At 43.7% G+C, this 25393-nt stretch overlaps 1 protein-coding gene across 2 annotated transcripts; it reads right to left on the minus strand.

Moving 5' to 3' along the window:
* Positions 1 to 528: 528 nt before the first annotated feature.
* On the minus strand, positions 529 to 25156 carry ptchd1 (patched domain containing 1). 2 transcript variants are annotated; one of them, XM_033032987.1, is made up of 4 exons: positions 24527 to 24604; positions 8980 to 9051; positions 5961 to 6621; positions 529 to 3257 (listed from the first exon to the last, which is right to left on the minus strand). In XM_033032987.1, exons 3-4 carry the CDS (start codon positions 6586 to 6588, stop codon positions 1606 to 1608), a joined length of 2280 nt encoding a protein of 759 aa, XP_032888878.1. In that variant the 5' UTR covers positions 6589 to 6621; positions 8980 to 9051; positions 24527 to 24604; the 3' UTR covers positions 529 to 1605. The 2 variants fall into 2 exon arrangements, with proteins under 2 accessions (XP_032888878.1, XP_032888877.1); XM_033032986.1 differs by lacking the exon at positions 8980 to 9051 and having other exon boundaries at positions 24527 to 25156.
* Between the last annotated feature and the right edge of the window lie 237 nt (positions 25157 to 25393).

The raw sequence follows: 25393 nt of genomic DNA on the forward strand, positions 1-25393 counted from the left end.
TAAATTTTCGTAAAGACTCAGAAACGATCTGTGACAGGTCTGTTGCAGGGCACCATCTCCCATGTGCTAATCCAATGTTGTTCCTGGGAATTCGAGAAGCTCCTGAAGTAAGCTATCTGGGCCAAAAACAGGGTTTTGTTAAAAAAGAAATAAAAGTGCTACATGTCCTCGTGGTGCAAAAGTTTGAGAGGAAGAGTCTAAACGATTTTAAATTCCTGATTACATATGAAATTTGAAATAACACCCAATATTTCACCGAGGGAAATTCCTTAAGCTGGTTATAAGTTTGGACACTCCTTTTAACCAAAGTGTCCACTTTTCTGAATGGGTAGATTGTTGCAGGTCATCATCATAACATATTCAGTGCATAAAGAATGTGGCAGCAGCTTCAGAAAATAGTAGCAGTTCTATATTTACGGAACTACAGTGTGATCACGATTTGTGTGCAGAACACAATTCATTAGTGTTATAGTCACCCAATAAACCAACTAGCAGTTTATAACTTATCATTCACCCCCAATTATTTAAAAAAATCAGCAATTGCTCAGGAGATAAACATGCAACATTTATCAGAAAATAAAAGCAGGATTTGGTCCATTATTGGTCCAAATGAATAAAATTTGCAATACCTAAGTTCATTTCATTGAAAAAGTATCAATACGAGATTTGTGCCAAATCAAAGGATCTGTACATTGGGACTGAGTAATCTTCTGCTACTTCACCTCAAAATGTTTATTAACTCAAAATCCAAGACAATATCCTTCGCAATGATATGTGCTTATTGTCATGTACAGGACAATGAGGTAAGTTAAGTTTCATGAACAATCAAATTTGTTTGTTAAGGTGTTTTTAAACTCAAACTAGTATTCAAACTGGATTTCCACGAATCATTAATCCAATCTATAGATTTTCCTCCGACAATAACCAGCCTCGTCAAGAGTTGATGCTGGAATTATTTAACTTTTGAAACTTTTGAAAGGTCACAAAATCTGACCCTTTCACGGCATCTCAGTTTCCTAGTTCAAAAGTGATGTCTATTGTCAGGGATTAGATGGTGCAACTAACACACAGCGTATACAGTCCATCAGCTCAGCTAGATCACCAGGCTTTCACTTGAAAAGCAGCCATTCCATTTAATGGGGCCTAGATGATGTGTCTAATTGTTGCACTACAGCCCAGAGCTGGTCACAATAATCTGGATGATGAGTGTAGATAATTGCAAAGGGGATCATGGTAGATGTGGGAGTGGCCCAAAATACGGACCAAATTATATAATGCAGGATCATATTAAATCCATGTGGGAACCTTGTTAGTCAGGGGCTACTCTACAGAGTGGTTTGGGTGATAAATGGAAGATACAGGGTGGAAAGGAATGACAGGAGATACTGATAGGATGGGATAAAGTGGATGGGAGGTGCCTAACATAGATTAGTTTGGCCACATGACCTGTATCTGTGCTGTAGGCTCTTTGTAAAAATATCAGCTGTGTTTCTTGGAGACAGTTTTTAGCCTCTCCCATCTCCCCTCTGCCACATATCCCCCACCCCATCTACACTGTTGCCCCCCCCCCCCATCCCCTTGGCATCGGCCAGCTGAACAAGTTCGTCAGACTGAGGTGATGTGGTCGACCACTCGCGTGCCATCCAGATCCACCATCTCCATGCACTCAATCTCCTCGGGGCTACTGGGGCTTTTCCTTTCTGGCCAATTTTTAGAAGGCGGCACAAAGGTCAGTATCACAGGTAGTATGGCAAAGCAGTGGAGAAAGGTGAAAAGCGCTATTAGAAACAGACACCTGAATAGTGTGCAGATCAAATTAGAAGGCACAGAAGTAAGTGGGATTATACCGACCAAGTAGCAAATGTTGCTCTGCAAAATGGCTACTCCATGCAGTTCCAAAGCATTTTTAACCCACTTCGTCCTGGTTAGGTCTTTGCCCAAGACAAATGTAGATATGAATGGTGCACAGTTGTCGATGGTGTAGTTTACTCCATAGATTAAGCAAAGGACAGAAATGCAATCCAGTTCCACTTCCCACAGAGTCATGAAACCAATAACCCCAAACTCCACTGATGCCACAGTCAGTATCAGCCAGATATTCACCAAAGAGTTCGCCACCAGGAACGCGGTGAAGAAGAGAACAAACAACGCACTGATGCATGAGTTTTGCAAGGGTGCTCCCACAGACGAAGCATATCGATCCATGTAGATAAAGGAAGGGTTAAAAATCATAAACTTCACTTTGTACGTCAGCGAGAGCTTCCTCAGTGTTTCCAGCAGATCATAGATCTCTTCTCTGGTGTTTTCTGCTGTCTTAGCCACCAGGTACACACGCGATGCAACCACCTCCAGTTCATTGTTTGGTTTCCTCACCAAGATGATATCATCCAAGAACTGGGTATACTGAGGAGATTTTAGGAAGGAATTCCGCAATGTGTTTAGGAAGTAGTTTCTGGACATTGAAGCGGTAACATTTAGTTTTCTAAGGTAATTTAAATAAGTTTCAAACCATGATATTCTAACAAACCCTTCCATTATTTCCTGCAAGTCCTCCTGAACACTGGCATTCCAGTACTCAATCGGTTCATAAATATAAAACCCAATGACCGGACTATAGCTGCTGAAATACCTCTGCTGGGCAATGCGATAGGAGACTGTACGAGACTCAGTCGCCACCACATTGTTGAGGTCCAGCCCTTCACTGACCTGCAGGTAGCCCATTAAGGCAAAAGAGATATAAATTAGATAAAACAGAACCACAAAAGGTTTGACGTAGGTATTTGTAATCCAATCACAATAATACTGCTTCAGAAACCAAAGCAGGAAATGATTTTCATAGGTGCTCGTGTCACCTGGAGCTGTTGCCTCCTCGTTAAACTTGGACATCATGATAAACCTGTACCAGGCAGGTTTACTTCGTAGATCATCTGGCTTTGGCACTTTCCTGCAAAAGATGCTGTGCTGATAATTGTTTTCCAGGTAACCAGTGAAGACCATATTAGAGCCATAGAATGCCATCAGGTAGAGGTAGTTAAAAAGTACAGAAATGCATGTGTTAACACAGAACTCCTTCACAGCTTCTATGTTAGTGAAGGGGCTGGCACCAATGCCAAATGTAACCATGTACATAGCAGTGGTGAGCGTAAGTGGCAGCATGGTTTCAGCATACACAGTGGCAATCCTCTCCTTCACATGCTGGTCCTCCATGGTCTCCCTCCACGATGAGAGCATTTCAAACATGCCGTACAGTCCATGGCCTGAGGAGAGGAAGACAGAAAGGCTTTGATTAAAATCAGAGAGTCAAAAAGTTGATGCAGTCCAGGAGGATGCTTGTTGCAATGGCACGTTATAGCAACACCTAATCACTGGGTGCCTTCAATCGTCTTCTACATGATGAAAGTTTCCTATGACTGTTCTCTGAGGGAGGCCTAGCCCCTGCTTATTTATCTTGATGAGTGCTTATCACGGCTTCAGTAAGGCACAGAGTCAAAGGGAGGAGCGTGGAGGTTTAAAGGGCACAGCATCTTGTGCAAAACATTGGGAGGCCACATTTGGAGTATTGTGTTCAGTTTTGGTCACCCTGTTGTAGGAAAGATGTTGTTAAGTTGGAAAGGATGCAGACAAAGATTTACGAGGATGTTGCCAGGATGTGAGGGCCTGGGGTATAGGAAGAGGTTGAGCAGGCTAGGGCTTTATTCATTGGACAGCAGGAAGCTGAAGGGTGTTCTTATAGAGGTGTACAAAATCATGAGAGGAATAGACAGGATAGATGCAGCCTTTTACCCAGAGAAGGGGAATCGAGAACCAGAGTCCATAGGTTTAAGGTGAGGGGGGAAGGATTTAATATACACCCGAGGGACAACTTTTTTTACACATGGAGCAAGCTACCAGATGAAGTAATTTAGACAGGTACTATCATAATGTTCAAGAAACATTTAGACAGGTACATGGACAGGATAGGTTTAGACGCAGAACACACCTAATGCAGGCAGGTGAGACGGGTGCGCAAGTTGGGCCAAAGGGCCTATTTCTGCGCAATATGACTATGACTCCAACTGGGTTATTTTGTTATTTGTAATCATCAGTAAATGCTGAACAGGGAATGCTAATTGAGAGCCCACAGAAAAAATGTGGAAATGGTCAGAAATGGTGCAGAAGAGTTTCACCAGGATGTTGGGTTTGCAGGCTTGAGTTACAGGGAGAGGCTGGATAGGATGGGCCTTTCTTTGGAGCGTGGGAGGCCGAAGGGTGACTTTATTGAGCTGTACAAGATCACGAAGGGCATGGAAAACACAAATTCTCTCTACCTTTTCCCAGGGTATTCTAAAACTAGAGAGCATAAGGTGAGAGGAGCAATTTGAGAGGGACCTCAGGGGCAACCAGGGTAGATTGTATCTGGAACAATCTGCAGAAGAAGATGTAGAACAGGACCAGAGCACCAGGTTAGATCGGAATGCAGATGTTGTCTGTGCGGAGGTTGTAGGTTCTCCCTGTGATTATATACATTTTCTCTGGTTACTCTGGTTGCCTCCCACATTCCAAAGACGTGCAGGTTTGTAGGCTAAGGTGCATTTGTAAATTGCCCCGTGTTTGTGGGATACAAAAGTGGGATAACGTAGAACTAGTGAACAGGTGATCAATGGTCAGGGTGGACTCGGTGGGCCGAAGGGCCTGCTTCCATGCAGTATCTCTAATCTAAACAAAGTTCAACAGATCATAAAACTCAAATCCAACTGATCTGTAACTATGATAACTATGATAAAGAGCTCATATTGTTAGAGACAGGTAGTTGATGTCCCAAAGCAACGGTAGAGGTCAGGGCAAAGACCTTAAACTCTGGCAGATCACAAATTTGCTGCTACTTGTGCATGAGACCATTTGGGCAACAGCAACCAACGGTTCTGAGAAAATATATGCTTTTGGCAGGCAGGTGGGTGAGATGGGGGGGGGGGGGGTCAATAAATTGGAAATGTACGGATGAAGTTAAAGAGAAGGAGAGCGATCTACAGTATATCCCATATACTTTGATGGCCTTCCTCATGGTCTGCATCCCCAGCAAACTTGGTGTAATCTGCAAATGTACTAATCTACCTGTCCATGTTTACGTTCAAGTCATTTATCTATGGCACAAACAGCGGAGGTGAGGGAACATAGATCCCCGTGGAACTCCACTGGTCACAGACCTTCTGCCTGAATATCGTCCTTCTACAAGAATCCTCTGCCTTTAGTTGGCCGGTAGTGAATCCATATGTTCAAGTCAATATAAATTATGTCCACCTTAATCTTTTGGATCAACCAAGCATGGCGGATTTTATCAAATGCTTTACTAAAATCCACGTAGACAACATACAACACCTTACCTTCTTCGATCTCCTTCACTATCTCCTTAGAAAACCCAGTCGTGTTAGTAAGACGTGACAAGTTGTGTACAACACCATGCTAACTGTCCCAGATTTGCCCATTCCCTTCCAAATGAGAGTAAATCCTATTCTGTAGAATCCTCTCCAATAACTTCACTGCCACTGACGTGAGGCTCACTGGCCTTCCTGCATTCCCTCTACTTCTCTTCGTGACAATCTAAGAGTCAAACATGATTCTCCTCACTTTCTTATCATCTCTCCGTAGATCCAATCATTCAACCACACACTCGGGGTAATTTACAGTGGCCGGTTAACCCACTGACTGGCACGTCTTTGGGATGCGAAGAGCTTTAGGAAACTGGTGGATTTACAGGAAGAACGTGCAGACTCCACACAGAGCAAAGATCAGAAATGAACCCAGGTTTCTGGCTCTGTGAAGCAGCCCGTAAGATTTAAAAAAAAAGATGATCACATTTATAAAGATTTGTACAGCTGTTGCAAATATTGATAAAATGTAAAATATGCAATAACTCCATCTGTATGGTAATGGTCTCAATGTAATAGTTCAAAGATGGATGGCAATTACAGTTGTATACTTACCTAAAATAATGAAGGGAATTCCCAGGAAGGTGGAGTTGTACTTCCCTCCCATTAAGTTGATAATCCCTGCCGACGTGAGGGTGGCCAGAGCCATTGTCACTAAACCCAAGAGTCCAAGCCAAGGCTTGTTGCGTACACAGTCTTGCATGGAACAGCACAGCATGGCCAGAATCCAAACCACCAGCAGGCTAGTCACCAGGTACCACTCTGAAACCTGGCTGCTCTTCTGAAAATCCTCCTTCAGTGATGAAGATGTAAATGGATAGAGCTCCAGCTCTTTATTGGATTTCTGGAAATTTTCTACTGTCTCGCAGAAGGTCGACTCCCACTTCTCTGCTACCAAGTCGTTCAAGGAATTGCGAGTCTGCAGGTAATAAGTTATTTGCATTGCCCGGGCATATTTCACTCGGTCTTTGTTCTGCAGAGTTACTCCTCCCAGCTGATGTCCGATGAAGACCTTCCGGCCGTCTTTAAGGTAGGTATTTGGGTAACTGATAACGATTTCTGTGTGGTTCTGCATCCATGCAGCCCTGAGCTCCTCCAACACATGCACAATATCATCCAGAACGCACATCTTATTGTCCTTTAGAATACACATGTGGGCAAATGAGTAGTTGAAGCCCAACATTGGTACCTGAATCCGCGTCACAGATGAATGCAGCTGGAAAGAAGTAAAAAGAGGTTGTGGAGTAAATTGACCAGAAAGCAAACACTATGTACTATGTAATTCTCCATTCATTACTTGATCTACTTTCATTTATATTGTGATAATTTAGATAAAATGAAGAGGCCAATGAACCTAAAGAGAATTGAATGATGCTTCTTGTTGCTCAGTCAGTTCAATGTTGTTAATCTCACTAGCCTTTTGCAATCTGGGCAGTTTAGCATCGGGTGGCATTGTGCTCTGCATTAATGGCTGGAATTCAGCTCACACTTGAGCACAAAGAGCAGTAAAATTCAGAACACCGACTCAAACATGTCATCTTACAGCATTTAAATGGATAGTAGCAGCTTTGTGACTGCCTATTAAATGCTAAGCTGAAGAAATGAAGTGGCCTTGACCTTTACTTTCAACCTTGAATCCTGCCTGATATTTTTCCGTGCCCTAGTTTGATGAAATTTGTGCCATTGACAAACGCAAAAAGAAACTAATGTACTCAAAAGATCCCTGTTATTGAATAAACAAACATTTGTGAATGTATATTTCTGCGCTTTATTAATGCCCTGACAGCAGTGTTGGAAATATGATTAGAAAGGTTCCAGATGATCTCATGACCTGTGCAAGAGTTAAGTGTTGATACAGGCTGAGGAAATCTAGTGCATCACAGCAATGGTTTACCAAAGACCATTTCAGTCCCAGGTTTGCCTCTGCAGGCACAAGTTCAGGGGATTTGTGGTCCTAGGCCCAAGTGGAGTGGAAACATGACAAGGATGGTAGTTGGTGTAGAGACTGGGACCTCTGTATCTAGGTGACACGGCAGCATGATGGTACAGCAGTAGAGTTGCTGCCTTATGCCCCTGTCCCACTTAGGAAACCTGAACGGAAACCTCTGAAGACTTTGCGCCCCACCCAAGGTTTCCGTGCGGTTCCCGGAGGTTGCAGGTGGTTGCCGGAGGTTGCAGGTAGTGGAAGCAGGTAGGGAGACTGACAAAAACCTCCGGGAACCGCACGGAAACCTTGGGTGGGGCGCAAAGTCTCCAGAGGTTTCCGTTCAGGTTTCCTAAGTGGGGCAGGGGCATTACAGCGCCAGGGACCTGGGTTCGATCCCGACTATGGGTGCTTCTGTGTATGGAGTTTATACATTCTCCCCGTGACCTGTGTGGGTTTTTTTCCTGGATATCCTATACTCCAAAGATGTAAAGGTTTGTAGGTTAATTGGATTGGTATAATTGCAAATTGTCCCTAGCGTGTGCAGGGTAGTGTTTTAGGGTGTAGAGATCGCTGGTTGGCATGGACTCGGTGGGCCGAAGGGCCTGTTTCCGCACTGTATCTCTAAACTAAACTAAAAGTTCTTACAGGAGGGTGTTGTGGAGGTCTGAAGAAGAAAATGTAAATATGGGACTTTCTCTTGTGGAGTCAGGTTTGTTTTGACTATCATGTGGGTAGGGCAGGTTGAAGGTCATTTAGTCTTTCTTGCCTGGCAATTTACATGCTCAGTAAACTTGGCATTCTTAACCTAAGCCGTCGCTAATCCACCCATCAACAGAATGTCGCTCTGGAGAAACCATCACAATTTGCAGTTGTATAGGGCTCTGGTGAGACCACATCTAGAATATTGTGTACAGTTTTGGTCTCCTAATTTGAGGAAGGACATCCTTGTGATTGAGGCAGTGCAGCGTAGGTTCACGAGATTGATCCCTGGGATGGCTGGGACTGTCATACGAGGAAAGATTGAAAAGACTAGGCTTGTATTCACTGGAGTTTAGAAAGATGAGGGAGGATCTTATAGAAACATATAAAATTATATAAAGAACTGGACAAGCTAGATGCAGGAAAAATGTTCCCAATGTTGGGCGAGTCCAGAACCAGGGGCCACAGTCTTAGAATAAAGGGGAGGTCATTTAAGACTGAGGTGAGAAAAAACGTTTTCACCCAGAGAGTTGTGAATTTATGGAATTCCCTGCCACAGAGGGCAGTGGAGGCCAAGTCACTGGATGGATTTAAGAGAGAGTTAGATAGAGCTCTATGGGCTAGTGGAGTCAAGGGATAAGGGGAGAAGGCAGGCACGGGTTATTGATAGGGGACGATCAGCCATGATCACAATGAATGGCGGTGCTGGCTCGAAGGGCCGAATGCCCTCCTCATGCACCTATTTTCTATGTTTCTATTTCCCACTGCCAACCTTGTTAAAAACTAGGGTAGAAAAGAAAATACCCTTCAATAAGAATGCTGACTCAAGGGGAGATTCAGGGAGCTAAACACAGTAAGAGTGGAAAATGATTTTCTTGCTCAAGTTGTCTTTGTGGAGGTCACTCAGCCATTAATTTCATTGCCGCTCAAATAGAGGTTTTCACTCACCTATGCCATTTGTGTCCAATCAGAGGCAAGATGGAGCATCTTAACATGCACTGGAGGTCTTCAGTAAATGACCTACACTTAATGGAATAAAAAACAGAAAGTACTGGACATATTCAGGTCAGGGAGCATTTGAGAAGAGAGAAATAGTTAGTTTCTGATAAATAATTTTTCGTCAGAACTGTTCTGATGAAAGATCATCAATTGAAACTTTAACATTGTTTATCCACAGATGCTGCCGGACCTTTTGCAGTTCCAGCACTTTCTGTTTTTAATTTAGGTTTGCAGCATCTGCAGCTTCTTGCAGAAGACAGATAATGCAAGAATATGTTCAACCACGATTAAGGTTCCAGACAGGTCAAGAAAGAAGAAATAGTTGACTTTAGTTATGGTCACATAGGACATTGCTTACAATTTTGGAAGGAAGTTTTAGTAATATGCCAGTGAAACTATTCTAAGGGCAGCACAGTGAGCGCAGCGGTAGAGTTGCTGCCTGACAATGCCGGAGACCTGGGATCGATCCTGACTGGAGGTACCATCTGTACTTAGTTAGTATGTTTTCCCTGTGACCGCGTGGGTTTTCAGCAGGTGCTCCGGTTTCCTCCCACTCCAAAGACGTTCAGGATTGCAGATTAATTGGCTTCTGTAGATGGTGCCTAGTATGTAGGAGAGAATTAGCGTACGGGTGATAGCTCGTTTGTGCGGACTTGGTGGGCCAAAGGGCCTATATCCGCGCTGTATCTCTGTATCTAAGTTCATAAAACATAGGAGCAGAATTAGAAGATACGGCCCATCAAGTTTTCTCTGCCAGCAATCATGCCTGATCTATTTTTCCCTCTCAACCCCATTCTCTTGCCTTCTCCCCATAAACTTTGACACCCTTACTAATCATGTACATATGAATCTCCACTTAAAAAATACCTAAAGTCAGCCTCCACAGCTATCGTGGCAATGAATTCCAGATTCACCACCCTCTGGCTAAAGAAATTCCTCCTCAACTCCTTTCTAAAGGTACATTCATTTATTCTGAGGCTGTGCCCTCTAGTCCTAGACTCTCCAACCAGAAGAAACATCCTCTCCGCATCCACTGTATCCAGGCCTTTCATTATTCGGTAAGTTTCAATGAGACCCCCTTCATCCTTCTAAACTATCCCACATCAACCTGTTAATCAATGCTGCTTGATTGTACTTTTTGCACTTCAACATATTTTGTTTTTCTTTGTAATAGTTTCTAGAATAACTCCTGATAATTTTTGTAGGATTACCTGTTAACAGCGACTGGCCAGGATGGAGTCTCCAGCTGTGTCCTCAGGACCTGCATAGATCAGCTGGCAGAGGTATTTGCAGATGTCTTTATCCTCCCAACTACTCCATTTTGAGGTCCCTACCTACTTTAAGAAGACCACTATCATCCCAAAGAAAAGTAATGTAGCGTGCCTTAATAACCACCATCAGTGGCTCTGACATCCACCATGATGAAGTGCTTCCAGAGACTGGTGATAATGCACATTAACTTGAGCCTCCCAGACAGCCTTGATCCACAGCAGTTTGCATACCTTTACAACAGGTCCACAGCAATCAGCATCTGCTTGGCCCTAAACTCATCTCTGGAGAACCTAGACAACTATGTCCAGTCTTCTATTTATTGACTATAGCTCCGGCTTCAATATCATAATTCCATCCAAACTTATCTCCAAACTTCTGGACCGAGGAGTAAGTACCCCTCTCTGCCACTGGATCCTCGACCTACTGACCCATTACTGACTATAATCAATAAGGATAAGCATTCTCCATAATAGTCTAAACATCGGTGTCCTGCAAGGGTATAGTCCTATACACACATAACTGTGCGGTAAAATTCTGCTCTACCTCTATCTACAACTATGTAGATGACACCACTGTGGGCCAGATCACAAACAATGATGAGTACAGGAAGGAGATAGAGAGCTTAGAAACATAATGTCAGGCCAACAATCTCTCCCTCCATGTCGGCAAGATGAAGTTGTTATTGACTTCAGGAAAAGTGGTGAAATACATGCCCCAATCAACATCAATGGTGCCAACGTAGAAATGGTTGAGAATTTCAAGATCCTAGATGTGAATATCTGCAACAATCTGTTCTGGACCAAGAGCATTGAAACTACAGCCAAAAAGCAATTACCAATGCCTCTATTTCCTCATGAGACTGAGAAAATTTGGCATATCGCAAATTATTCTTACAAACTTCTACAGACCTGTCTGTCGGACAGAAGATACTGAAGCTTGAAAGTGCGTACCAGACTCAGGTACTGCTTCTTTCCCTCTCTTTAGAAACTTCTGAATGGTCCTTCCATAAGCTACTGTGCAGCCCTGATTCTCCAACCTAGCTCATTTGCATATATTTTACTTTTTCTCTGATACTGTTACTCTACAATGCTGAGAATTAGAATTTGCATTCTGGTATCTTTCTCTTCCCTCTACTTTTTGTACTTCTATTTGGCTTAATTGTATTCATGTATAGTGTTATCCGTTTTGATTGGACAGCATGCAAAACAAAAGCTTTTCATTGTACATCAGCACATGTGACAAGAATAAACCTAAATGTAAACCTCAGATTATTTTTTAAGAAACCAAAACAATCTAAATTAAAAACTTCAATTTATGGTAACTTGAGTTAGTAACAAATAACCATCACCTAAAGTTAGCGCTTAATGCTTTGCTTAGAATCATATTTATTTACAGTACTAATTGTGCAGTGGTTCAAATGTAGTCAGAACTTGCTCATCATGCTTTGACCAGTTTCTTATTTGAAAGAAATGTTCTTGAAGGCTGAATTTTATTTTTATTTTTACAAACACTGATCTTCACAAGTCCATCTGTTTCTGAAACTCTTTGTCCATAGCGGAACGAGGAACAGTATCCTGCCAGAAGCATGGATCTGAGAATATCACATGATTGCGTGCAGTCTAGGGCTTATCTGAGTGCAGGCAGTTGCACTCGTGGAATAGCTTTGATGGCCAGCGAAGCCCTGTCCCCAAAACTTAAAATTGTCAACAAAATAGAAATTTGAAAATTCCCAGAACCATTCAATAAAAAATATTTAAATAAATTCACATTAATGTTTTGTATAAAAATTAAAACACACACTTTCATAACTCAAAACATTTAAATTAATAATTAAATCAAATTTAAAAAAAGTTATGTTTGACTTACTCCTGGCAACCATTTCCTTGCCTTCATTTGAATGGACTGCTGTACTTATACCAGGTTTAACCTGGCACAGGCTCAGTTGATTTCCCAGCTTGAGAGCTAGGAAGACTGTGGAAATTTGCAGTGTTTTTCTGGGCCCTTTGAGGAATTCACCAGAGCAGTAACTCATAATTTAATTCTATTAACTTTGGAAATATTTTCTACTGAAGATATAAAACAGGAGAAAGCAATTTTAGTATTTAAGGACTGTGGTAGTTGCAAAGAAACGTTTTAAAAGCACGGCATCTATTTGAAATCGAGAATCAAGGGTCAAGGAAACTCTTTCAATGGGCAATAGGTTGAAGTATTGGAAGTTGTGCATTTAAGGTGCTTGGCAGAAGAACTAGAGGTGAGATGAGCAAAATCTTTTCTGCTTATTCACTGCCTGAAAGGATGGTGGAAAGAGGTTAAATTCTCACTTTCCAATGGGAAATAGATACAGCGCCCTCCATAATGTTTGGGACAAAGACCCATCATTATTTATTTGCCTCTGTACTCCACAATTTGAGATATGTAACAGAAAAAAATCACATGTGGTTAAAGTGCACATTGTCAGATTTTGATAAAGGGTATTTTTATATATTTTGGTTTTACCATGTAGAAATTACAGCTGTGTTTATACATAGTCCCCCCATATCACAGCACTATAACGTTTGGGACACATGGCTTCACAGGTGTTTGTAATTGCTCAGGTGTGTTTAAATGCCTCTCTAATGCAGGTATAAGAGAGCTCTCAGCACCTAGTCTTTCCTCCAATTTTTCCATCATCTTTGGAAACTTTTATTGCTGTTTATCAACATGAGCACCAAAGTTGTGCCAATGAAAATCAAAGAAGCCATTATGAGACTGAGAAACAAGTATAAAACTGTTAGAGACATCAGCCAAACCTTAGGCTTACCAACATCAACTGTTTGGATCATAATTAAGAGGAGAGCACTGGTGAGCTTACTAATCGCAAAGGGACTGGTAGGCCAAGGAAGCTGTTGTCAGAAGAATTCTCTCGATAATAATGCAAAATCCCCAAACACCTGTCCGACAGATCAGAAACACTCTTCAGGAGTCAGGTGTGGATTTGTCAATGACCACTGTTCGCAGAAGACTTCATGAACAGAAATACAGAAGCTACACTGCAAGATGTAAACCACTGGTTAGCCGCAAAAATAGGATGGCCGGGTTACAGTTTGCCAATAATTACTTAAAAGAGCAACCACAGTTCTGGAAAAAGGTCTTGTGGCCAGATGAGATGAAGATTAACTTATATCAGAGTGATGGCAATAGCAAAGTATAGAGGAGAGAAGGAACTGCCCAAGATCCCAATCATACCACTTAATCTGTGAAACACGGTGGTGGGGGTGTTATGGCCTGGGCATGTATGGCTGCTGAAGGTACTGGCTCACTTATCTTCATTGATGGTACAAAAATAAAGAATTTAATCCATTTTAGAATAAGGCTGTAACGTAACAATGTGGAAAAAGTGAAGGGGTCTGAATACTTTGTAAATGCACTGTATGTCAGTCCCGCCATCCCGGGAATTAACCTCGTGAACCTATGCTGCACACCCTCAATAGCAAGAATGTCCTTCCTCAAATTAGGAAACCAAATGCACACAATACTCCAGGTGTGGTCTCACCAGGGCCCTCAAATCCTCTCGCAATGACCAACATGCCATTAGCTTTCTTCACTGCCTGCTGTACCTGCATGCTTACTTTCAGTGACTAATGTACAAGCACACCCAGGTCTCGTTGCACCTCCCCTTATTCTAATCTGATACCATTCAGATAATAATCTGCCTTCCTGTTCTTGTCACTGAAGTGGCTAACCTCTCATTTATCCACATTATACTGCATCTGCCCACTCACCCAATCTATCCAAGTCACCCTACAGTCTCATAACATCCTCATCGCAGCTCACACTGCCACCCAGCTTTGTGACATCCGCAAACTTGGAGATGTTACATTTAATTTCCTTGTCTAAATCGTTAATATATATTGTAAATAACTGGGGTCCCAGCACCGAGCCTTGCGGCACCCCACTAAGCATTGCCTGCCATTCTGAAAAGGACCCGTTAATTCCTACTCTTTGCTTTCTGTCTGCCAACGAGTTCTCTATCCATGTCAATACCCTACCCCCAATACCATGTGCTCTAATTTTGCACACTAATCTCTTCTGTGGGACCTTGTCAAAGGCTTTTTAAAAGTCCAGATACACCACATCCACTGGCTCTCCCTTATCCATTCTACTTGTTACATCTTCAAAAAATTCCAGGTTAGTCAAGCATGATTTCCACTTCATAAATCCATGCTGTCTTTGATTTATCCTGTCACTGCTTTCCAAATGCTCTGCTATAACACTTTTCCCTCCTTTCTTAAAAAATGGGGTTGCAATATATTGGCTACCCTCCAGTCCACAGAAACTGATCCAGAGTCGAGAGAACATTGGAAAATGATCACCAATACATCCACGATTTCTAGGGCCACCTCCTTGAGTACTGTGGGATGCAGACTATCAGGCCCTGGGGATTTATCTGCCTTCAGTCCCAACAGTTTACCTAACACAATTTCCTGACTAATGTGGATTCCCTTCAGTTCCTCCCTCCCACTAGATTCTAGGTCCCCTAGTATTTCTGGGAGATTATTTGTGAAGACAGAACCAAAGTACTTGTTTAACTGTTCTGCCATTTCCTTGTTTCCCATTATAAATTCACCTGTCTCTGATTGTAAGGGACCTACATTTGTCAGTATAGTGCTGGCATCTTTGGACATTCTGTGTGGTATCATGCCTGATGGTATTTGATGACACCTGGATGTAGCAGAGTGGACATCTTGATCGCATCAGGATGGGTATTTGTTGGTAACTGAACATATGTGTGTGCATCTAAATGTGTGCGATTGTTCTGGATATCTGATAATACTTGATAATATCTGATAATTATTTAATAATATTAAAGCTATCATAGATTTGGAGTGAATATTTGCTGGTAACAGGCATACTGGATTATATGAGAAATCTAGGTTGCATGAGTTTGGAGATTAGAGCAGTACCTAGATTGCACAAAAATAGGTATCTGATAGCATTAAGGTGATTTCTATACACTTTGCTCACAACGACAAGGAATTTGTTATCCTGAATGTATATACACCCTATGAATGCCATCAGAATGAGGATGAATATTTAAATACTTGCTTTCATCTATTCTTTCATTCAAAACAATAATTATTGTAGTGTATATGTCATTGGTGATATGAATGCAGATATCTCAGATAGGAACTCATTATTTGCCAATCATATGGATCAGTTCTGTCAAGATAATAATTTAATATTGTCAAGCAAAGTGCTTTTACCTACAGATAGTTATACTTATATTAGTAAGGCCTGGCACACCACATCATGGCTGGACCACTGTATTAGTACAGCTGATGCATATGCCTCATTGGGGTGTATGAGCATTCTGTACGGGGCAGCAATGACTGATCATATACCTGTTGCTATGACAATAAATGTTGAACACATACCTGTGGTATCCAGAGATAGAAATAGCTTTAATACAGAAAAACTGGACTGGTCAACGCTTACAAAGGAAGACATCCTAGCCTATTATGCCCATACAGATAAATCCTTAAGCAATATTCATTTACCTAAAGATGCAATAATATGTAGTAATGTTAATTGTAAAGATATGAAGCATAGGAGAGATATCTGCTCCATGTATAATGATATAGTAAGCGCTTTATGTGTAGGCAGTAAGCCATACTGCAAGCATAAAAATAAGACACATAACATCAGGCCTGGCTGGAATAAGTATGTAGCTGAGTATCATACTGAAGCCCGTGAAGCCACTAAATCATGGGCTATGGCAGGTAGACCCAGACAGGGGCCTGTGTTTGAGCACAAGAAGCTCACTAATGCAAGGTATAAGTATGCTCTTCGCTTCATCTGTAAAAATGAGCAAGCTATGAGGGCTGATTCCATGGCTAAGAAGCTGCTAAGTAACAATGCTACAGATTTTTGGAAGGAAGTGAGAGCTCTTAACAGTTGCAAAACATCTCTACCATGCACTGTAGTTGGAATCTCCGGAACATCTAATATCGCGGAGTTATGGCGACAACATTATAGTACTTTATTCAACTGTGTCCAAGGTGACTTGTATAGGGCGGACAATATTGACAGTAATGACTCGATGGCGATTATGTCACATGAGGTGTATCATGCCATGAACAAGCTGTCCAACAACAAAGCAAGTGGCTTGGGTCATATTTCTGCTGAACATCTTAAGTATGCGAGTATGAGGATAGCTCCTCTCCTTGCTATTTGTTTTACTGGCTTTATGATTCATTGCTTGTTACCAGACTCAATGTTGTCTGTCCTGTTAGTGCCGGTCATTAAGGACAAAGCTGGTAAAGTAGGCAGCCTAAATAATTACAGGCCCATAGCTTTAGCCAGCATATTGTCAAAAGTTTTAGAAAGAGTTCTGCTGGATATAATAAATGAGTTTGTTAACTCCACAGATAACCAGTTTGGCTTTAAAGCTAAACATGGCACTGACTTATGCATATATGCCCTAAAGGAGATTGTAAACAAATATAGAGGCAAAAACTCTTCAATCCTTATGTGCTTTATTGATGCTTCCAAAGCCTTTGACCGTGTTAATCAGAAAGCTGTTTGGTAAAATGAGTCAAAGAGGGGTGCCTCAATACATTGTTAGAATTCTGGCCTACTGGTATACCCACCAGACTATGCAAATAAAATGGGGCAATAGGGTCTCAGCCCCATTTGGGGTTAGCAATGGTGTTAGACAAGGGGGAATTTTGTCCCCAGTCCTATTTAATCTATATATTGATGATCTGTCTAAACAATTGAAAGCCTGTAACACTGGGTGCGTGAATGGTAATATTTTAGTGAACCATAGTATGTATGCAGATGATCTTGTGGTCTTTAGTCCATCTAGCGCTGGTCTCCAGCAGCTCATTACTATATGTTCTGTGTATGGTGTGGAACATGACATTAAATATAATGCTAGTAAGAGTGCTGTTATGATCTGTAGTACCAAAGAGGATAAATGTCTAAAATTTCCTGATTTTAAATTGTCTGACAATAATCTTAGTGTCTGTAATAAGATAAAATATCTAGAGCACATTATTACAGAACAAATGACAGATGATGAGGATATTTATAGGCAACGACGCATGCTGTATGTACAAGCCAATATTCTCTTGTGTAAATTTGGTGTGTGTGCAGATGTGGTGAAGATGTCGCTATTTAGAGCATACTGCACACCACTCTACACTGCGCACCTGTGGTCGAACTATGGAAAGACAAGTTTGCAGAGACTAAAGGTGGCATATAACGATGCCATGAGAACACTGCTAAGGAAACCTAGATGGTGTAGTGCCATTAATATGTTTGTGGCTGCAAGTCAGTACTTTAGAAGCTATCCTAAGAAATCACATGTATAAATTCATTTGCAGGATAAATGACTCTAAAAATGTAATTATTGTGGCCTTGTCAAACATAAGGGTTAGCATTACACACTACGAATCCCAGCTGTGGAGACACTGGTATCGTTGTCTCGTTGTAGGACATTGATCATTCTTTTAATCTGGATTTTTAACATGTATTGTGTTTTAAAAAATATATAATTTATGATGCTTTTATAAGTGATATACTAAGATTTTATATGTACTTTATGATATTTTTTAATATGCAATGCATTTTTAATGTAATGTTGCCCCTTGTCTGGACCTCGAGTCCGTAATAAAGATTCTTATTATTATTATTATTAAAGTACATAACCACTGAATGTAATGGCTGGAAGGTGGTATTAGGAGGGACATCGGTTGCATGATAGCTTGTGTCTGATACGAAAAAAGACATATCTGATGGTGTCAGCGTAGTGATTGGGTGGCATACAATTGAGTATGAAGTTGGATAGGTGATAATGTTAGGGTGAGTAGCTGACAGTTTGCAGGGAATGCTGGAACCAGATATCAGAGAATGTGGATGATTTGAGGATGGTTGTTTGATCATACAAGTGCAAGTATCTGAATGTGGATAAACAGTGGGTATCTGATGGCATGACAGTGGAAATTTGCCTGCATGAGATAAGGACGGGGATCTGATGGCAAATAGGGGAAAATGGGAGATCTAATTGTGTCTATTACGAAGATGAGTTCCAAGACCATAAGCAATAGATACAAGTTGGCCATTCAGCTCTTTACACATTTAAACAAGGTGAAAAGCCTCATCTTCGACACGGAAATTGGAAGTAGGGGATGGTGTCTTTCATAGAGCCAGGGTGGGAGGAGATGTAGTCAAAGTAACCGTGGGAGTTAGAGGCTGTAGTAGGTGTCAGTCACTAGTCTGTCGCCTGTGACGGAGACCGAGCTATCAAGAAAGGTGAGCGACGTTTCAGAGAATGTCCAAGTGAATTTGAGGGCAGGGTGAAAGTTAGTGATAAAGTTAATGAAATCACTGAGTTCTACCCAGCTGCAGGAAGCAGCCCAATGCAGTTGTCGATATAGTGGAGAAAAAGACGAGGAAGATGCCAGCGTACGTTTGGAACAAGAACTGCTCGACGTAACGGATAAAACGGCAGGCGTAGCTGGGGGTCATGTGAGTTCCCATGGCTACAACTTTAACTTGAAGAAAGTGAGAGCAGTCAAAAGAAAAGTCATTGAGTGTGAGGTCAAGTTCCACCAGACAGTGGAACTTTCTCCCCCTCTTTTCTCTATGCTCCATCTGGATGCTCACCCATTTGTAACAATATACCGCCTAACCTTCCTTTCCCACCTATATCAGGGCTCGAAATTAACGGTTGCCCGGGTGCCAATGACCACTCAAAGTGCCGCCGGGCAACCTAAACGGCGAGTCATTTTGCCCGGCTTGGCAACTTGGTTTATACCGTAGACACAAAAAAAATGGAGTAACTCCGCGGGTCCGGCAGCATCTCTGGAGAAAATGAACGTGACGGTTTGTGTCGGCGACGGTTGTGGGAAAGATGCTAAGTGTGGCGTGACGGTTGGTCGGAGCGATGTCGGGCCCCGCACAGCAGCAGCGGCGGCGGCGACTGCTCCATCTCCTCCCCCCGCACTCCGCCCCGCCCCGTCCGGCCTGTTAGCGGCAGCTGCTGCCACTCCGCCAGCGGCGCTTTCAAAACAGACCCTTGGAGGAGGGAGGTGTCGGTCAGAGGCGGAAGTAGAGTTGGGGAGGGGGGAAGTGATTGGAGGAGGGAGACGAACCAAAACACTCTCGGCAGACCTGCACCGCAGCCAGGACCGATCCCGGTCTCCGGCGCTGCAATCGCTGCCGAACCGCTACTGGACCATCCCCGTCCTCACCCGAGAGCCCCCCCCTCCCACGCCCGGGGGTGGCCAGAGGCGTCGGGAGTCAGACGGGCGCGGCGCCCCCAGGCCCACAGCCAGCGCAAAACCCAGCTCACTCTGCCTGTCCCGCCAGGTTAACCAACGGATTGAGACAGGGCTGTAGGAGAGACAGGCATTTGGACTGCATTTAGCGCTGGATTGAGCTGAAATTACCGATTACAGAAGCCTCCGAAGTCTCGCGCGCGTGTGTGAGTGTGCCCTTCCTCTGCCCCTTCCTCCCTCTCTCATACGCCCCCCTCCACTCCCCTTATCATGAGAGCCCTCCTCTCCATCCCGCACTGATCCCCATTCCTGTCTCTATTCAGTCCTCACTGACATCCCCTGTGCTCCCCACTCCCCCCCCCCCCCCCCACACATCTATTCATCCTGCACTGATCTCCCAAGCCACCTCGCATTGATTCTCCTGCCACTCCCCATCACTCCTACACTGGTCCCCCAATTCATCCTGTACTGACTCCCCTTCCCATCCATCCTGCACTGCTCACCCCTTCATCCTGCACTGTCCCCCCCATCCATCCTGCACTGTCCCCCCCCCATCCGTCCTGCACTGTCCCCCCCATCCATCCTGCACTGTCCCCGCCATCCATCCTGCACAGATCCCCTCCATTCAACCCCACTGACATCCCCCGCGCTCTCCCCTCATAATTTTACCTACTCCAACCAACACTCACTAATTCCCCTGCCTCAATCCATCCAATCCACACCGAATGCCTTCTCAAGCCCCCCCCCACCCACACCTATCCATCCTGCACCGATTCATATACCCCCTCCCGACCCTATTGTGCTTGAAATGTCTTCAGAGCTAACATTGACGTATGTTTGATAACGGAATGCAATCAAATATGTTTTAATTCCCAATGTTATTATTTGTTTTAATCCATAAAATGGATTAATTAAATTTTGAACACATGAAACATTAAAACCGCAGTGTTCGATTCTCACTGACACGTTATTACAGAATTCATTTTAATGGCAAATCAATGCTGTTGATATGGAGTATCAGTACTGTAGTTATTTAATGAGCAACATTCACAACTATACGTTGGATTTATCCAGGTTTTACTTCTAGTCAGTCATATACATCACAAATTTGGTCAGGAGATATTTCAGTTGAAATTTTAACGTTAATTCTGAAGTGGAAATGATGGACTAAAATGTCATTTGGCCATCTCTTGTAAGTTAGTGTAATGTTTAACCTGTCAGATGGGTATAGTCAGTTTTGTCAGCTATTATCATAAAATGCCTTTAGAAAATTCCTTGCAACCTGTATATTTTGTTGTGGATACATTATGTGGGAAGCGAGAGTGTTTCTGTACCAATAGCAATAACGACCCATGCTATGGCCATGTCATGATAATTTTCGGTCCTTCACAGAAAACATGCTTGCCTCAATCTGTAGTGGGCATGGTTAAGCATATCAAGGTCCAGGATTTATTGACACAGGTTGATCATATGATGAATAATCCAACCACATTTTTGTTTGGAAGTGGAAAGAAATAATAAAAATTGCATTAATTGCAATGTGTAAAAAGAGTTGAGATACCGTATTATAATTTTGCTGCATGTCATTGTGGTATATATCATGTCTTGATTGGTGAATATGTTAGTTTGTGACTTTATTTGAAGCAGAAATAATATGTGAATGCTTCATTGAGCATAATTCCGACTGGTACCTACGCACTTCGTCCGAGCACACGTCATGCAAGCCATCTTAAATGACCACCTAAAATGTCATTTGGCAACCTAAAAAGCTCCAAGGTTGCCCGGCTGGCAACAGGGAAAAAAAGTTAAGCGAGAGCCCTATATACTATATCCCTTTTTTCTGGCTTCACATTTCGCACCTCCTCTCCCTATCTTATAGCCTTTTGTCTTGTTTTCATCTCTGGCACATGTGGTTAAAGTGCACATGGTCAGGTTTTATTAAAGGCCATTTTGATACATTTTGGTTTCACCATGTAGAAATTACAGCTTTTACAAATTTTACAAATTACATAATCCCCCTATTTCAGGGCACCATAATGTTTGGGACACATGGCTTTAAAGGTGTTTATAATTGCTTAAGTGTGTTTAATTGTCTCCTTAATGCAGGTATAGTCTTTCCTCCAGTTTGTCATCACCTTTGGAAACGTTTATTGCTGTTTATCCACATGAGGACCAAGTTGTGCCAATGAAAGTCAAAGAAGCCATTATGAGACTGAGAATCAGGACATCAGCCAAACCTTAGGCTTACCAAAATCAACTGTTTGGAACGTTATTAAGAAGAAAGAGAGTACTGGTGAACTTATTAATCACTAAGGGACTGGCAGACCAAGGAAAACCTCCACAACTGATGACAGAAGAATTCTCTCTATAAAGAAAAATCCCCAAACACCTGTCCGACAAATCAGAAACACTCTTCAGGTGTGGATTTGTCAATGACCACTGTCAGCAGAAGACTTCAGGAACAGAAACACAGAGGCTACACTGCAAGATGCAAACCACTGGTTAGCCACAAAAATAGGATGGCCAGGTTACAGTTTGCCAAGAAGTACTTAAAAAAGCAACCACAGTTCTGGAAAAGGGTCTTGTGGACAGATCAGAGTGATGGCAAGAGCAAAGTATGGAGGAGAGAAGGAATTGCCCAATATCCAAAGCATACCATCTCATCTGTGAAACATGGTGGTGGGGGTGTTATGGCCTGGGCATGTATGGCTGCTGAACGTACTGGCTCACTTAATTTCATTGACGATACAACTGCTGATGGTAGTAGCATAATTAATTCTGCAATGCATAGTCGCATCCTATCTGCTCAAGTTCAAACAAATTCCTCAAAAGTCATTGGCCGGCGGTTCATTCTACAGCAAGACAATGATCTCAAACATACTGCTAAAGCAACAAAAGAGTTTTTCAAAGCTAAAAAATGATCAATTCTTGAGTGGCCAAGTTAATCACCCGATCTGAACCCAATTGAGCACGCCTTTTAAATGCTGAAGAGAAAACTGAAGGGGACTAGCCCCCAAAACAAACATATGCTAAAGATGGCTGCAAAACAGGCCTGGCAGAGTATCACCAGAGAAGCCACCCAGCAACTGGTGATGTCCATGAATCGCAGACTTCAAGCAGGCATTGCATGCAAAGGATATGCAACAAAATACTAAACATGACTACTTTCATTTACATGACATTGCTTTTCCTAAACATGATGGTGCCCTGAAATGGGGGGACTATGTACATATTTCTACATGGTGAAACCGAAATGTATAAAATGATCTTTGTTAAAATCTGAATGTGCACTTTAACCACATGTGATTTTTTTTCTATTACAAATCTCAAATTGTGGAGTGCAGAGGCAAATAAATTATGGTCTTTGTCCCAAACATTATGAAGGGCACTGCAGATCCATCCATCTGCCTATCAAACCCCCCCTTCATCTCCATCCTGCCACACCTCTCTTCCAGCTTACTCCAGTTACTGCACTCAGTCTGAAGAAGGTGTCCTGACCTGAAAATTTGCCTATCCATGTTCTCTTGAGAAGCAACCTGTTTTGCCAAGTTACTCCAATACTGTGTCGAGTGTTCCTGTTACCCATACCTACTCCACTGGTTACAAACTTGAAAAAATGCAAATTAATTGGTCAAATATAATTGGTTAGGGTGAGTGTCTGATGACAAGGTGAAAATGGCTTTTCTAATGTTACAGGGTCAACAAATATGATGGTCTTCAATGTCTCGTGATATGAAGCAGAACTGGTGGATATCTCCAGATGGTATGAGGCTGGGCTGGAGTTTGGTGTGAGGATGGACTGGTCTGAGAAACGCTTTTGGATGAAGTTGGTCACTACTGGAACAAAAAACTGCTGCAAATTGGTGTATTGGTGGTCGAATTAAGTTTAATTTAATATAGAGGTACAGTGTGGAAACAGGTCCTTCAGCCTACCGAGTCAACGCCGACCAACAATTCCCCCATAACAAAATTCTATGTTATCCCACTATTGCATCCTACACACTCGGTGAAATTTACAGAAGCCAATTAACCTACAAACCTGTATGTCTTTTGAATGAGGGAGGAAACCAGAGCACCCAGAGAAACCCCATACGGTCACAGGGAGAACGTGCAAACTCCGCATAGACAGGACCAGTAATCAGGGTCGAACCCACGACTTTAGTGTTGTGACGCAGCAGCTCTACAGCTGCTTCATTGTGCTGAGATGGGCTGGTGACAGGTTGATGGCCTGGATGCTGGGATAGGATACACTAGTACTGGGATGTGATAGGATAAGGGGGGCTGGTGCTGAGATGGGATGAGATAGGCCACTGATAAGATGCGATGGAATGAGGTGGGATGATGCCAGGATGGCTCGGGCAGAAAACAGGATGGCATAAGTTGGGCTGTTGCTGGTGTGGGACCAGATGTGCTGGACCAGTGATGGAATTGGATGTAATGAATGGGGTCAATACGGGGATGATGTGGCCCAATGGTCGGTAGGCATGCACTGATGTGGTGGGCTGTTGATGGGATGGGTAGGTTAGAGCCAGAATGTGATGGGATGAAGTGGGCCTGTGATGGGACGGGCCTGGATGGGATGTGTCCTGGTGAAGGGATGGGGTGTCCCACTGATGGAATGAGGTGTGATGGGATGAGATGTCCCGATAATGGAAGGCTGGGGTTGAGATAGAGATGACGAGATGAGATGGGCCTGGGATGAGGAGTTTTCCAGGTGATGGGATGAAGTAGGCCTGGGATGAGATGAGTTTTCCAGGTGATGGGATGAAGTAGGCCTGGGATGAGATGAGTTTTCCAGGTGATGGGATGAAGTAGGCCTGGGATGAGATGAGTTTTCCAGGTGATGGGATGAAGTAGGCCTGGGTTGAGATGAGTTTTCCAGGTGATGGGATGATGAGGGCCGGGTAAGGGATGGGGATGAACGAGGTGTGCCAGTGGGATGAGGTGGGCGGGCTGCTGACCTGGAGGATGAGCCGCGTGTGCTGCAGGTCGAGCAGGTTGCCGCCGCCTCTCCCTCTACCTGCGCCCGGGGCGGTGATGATGACCCGACCGTAGGGTCCCGGGCTCTGCAGGTCGGAATAGAGTAGGTGCTTGGACTGGTTGACAGGGAAGAGGCTGTTGACCAGGGTGCGCTCGATCTTGGCCAGACTGTGGCGCGGTGCGAATAGGTACTCCATGTTGTCCTGCACCCGGTAGCGGCTGAAGCTGGCGCCGAACAGGATGGCGAGCAGCACAGGTGCCGAGGCGAAGAACACCGGGTGGTTGCCGATGAAGAAGCCCAAGCGGTAGAAGCACGTCTTCAGGCCCCGGTGCAGGAGCTGCCGCAGCATGGTGAGCGGGGCCCGGCTGCCGGCTTCACACCGCCATCGCGGCCTCGGAGCCCGAGCCCGAGCCGGCCGCCATCCGCAGCGGGCCGGCCCGGCGGCGCCCCTTCAGCCCAGCAACCTTGTGAGAGCAACTGCGGGGGTGAGCACCGACCGACCAGGCCGCCTCCGCCTCAGCCTCCACCCTTCCCCAGGCTGCAGGCGGGCGGGCAGCACACAGCTAGGCTGCTCCTGACAACTGAGCAACAGGCGGGGCTTGGGCTGACTGGGCGCTGCCGGAGTGGAAGAGGGAGGTGGGGTTGAGCGAGGGCGAGAAAGGAGGGGGGGGAGAGAGAAGAGGTGAGGGGTAAAGGGAGGGAGAGGGAAGGGGTATAGGGTGGGAGAGAGGTGAAGTGTATATGATGAAGGAAGCTGGGGTGTGGGAGATATGGGAAGGAGGAGGCGATGGGGAGGGGGAAGGATGGCAGAGGAAGAAGTGGGGAGAGGAAGGAGGGGTGAAGGGGA

This window comes from Amblyraja radiata, chromosome 14, assembly GCF_010909765.2.
Source record: "Amblyraja radiata isolate CabotCenter1 chromosome 14, sAmbRad1.1.pri, whole genome shotgun sequence".
NCBI classification, from domain to species: Eukaryota; Metazoa; Chordata; class Chondrichthyes; order Rajiformes; family Rajidae; genus Amblyraja; species Amblyraja radiata.

Bases quoted from the DNA above. Each gene is read 5' to 3' on its own strand.
- ptchd1 (XM_033032986.1), bottom strand. From the start codon at position 24,895: ATGCTGCGGCAGCTCCTGCACCGGGGCCTGAAGACGTGCTTCTACCGC. The intron at 6,622-24,526 runs GTCAGCAGCCCG...ACTTCTTTCCAG, and splicing joins ACACGCGGCTCATCCTCCAG to CTGCATTCATCTGTGACGCG. The intron at 3,258-5,960 runs GTAAGTATACAA...TCCTCTCCTCAG, and splicing joins AATTCCCTTCATTATTTTAG to GCCATGGACTGTACGGCATG.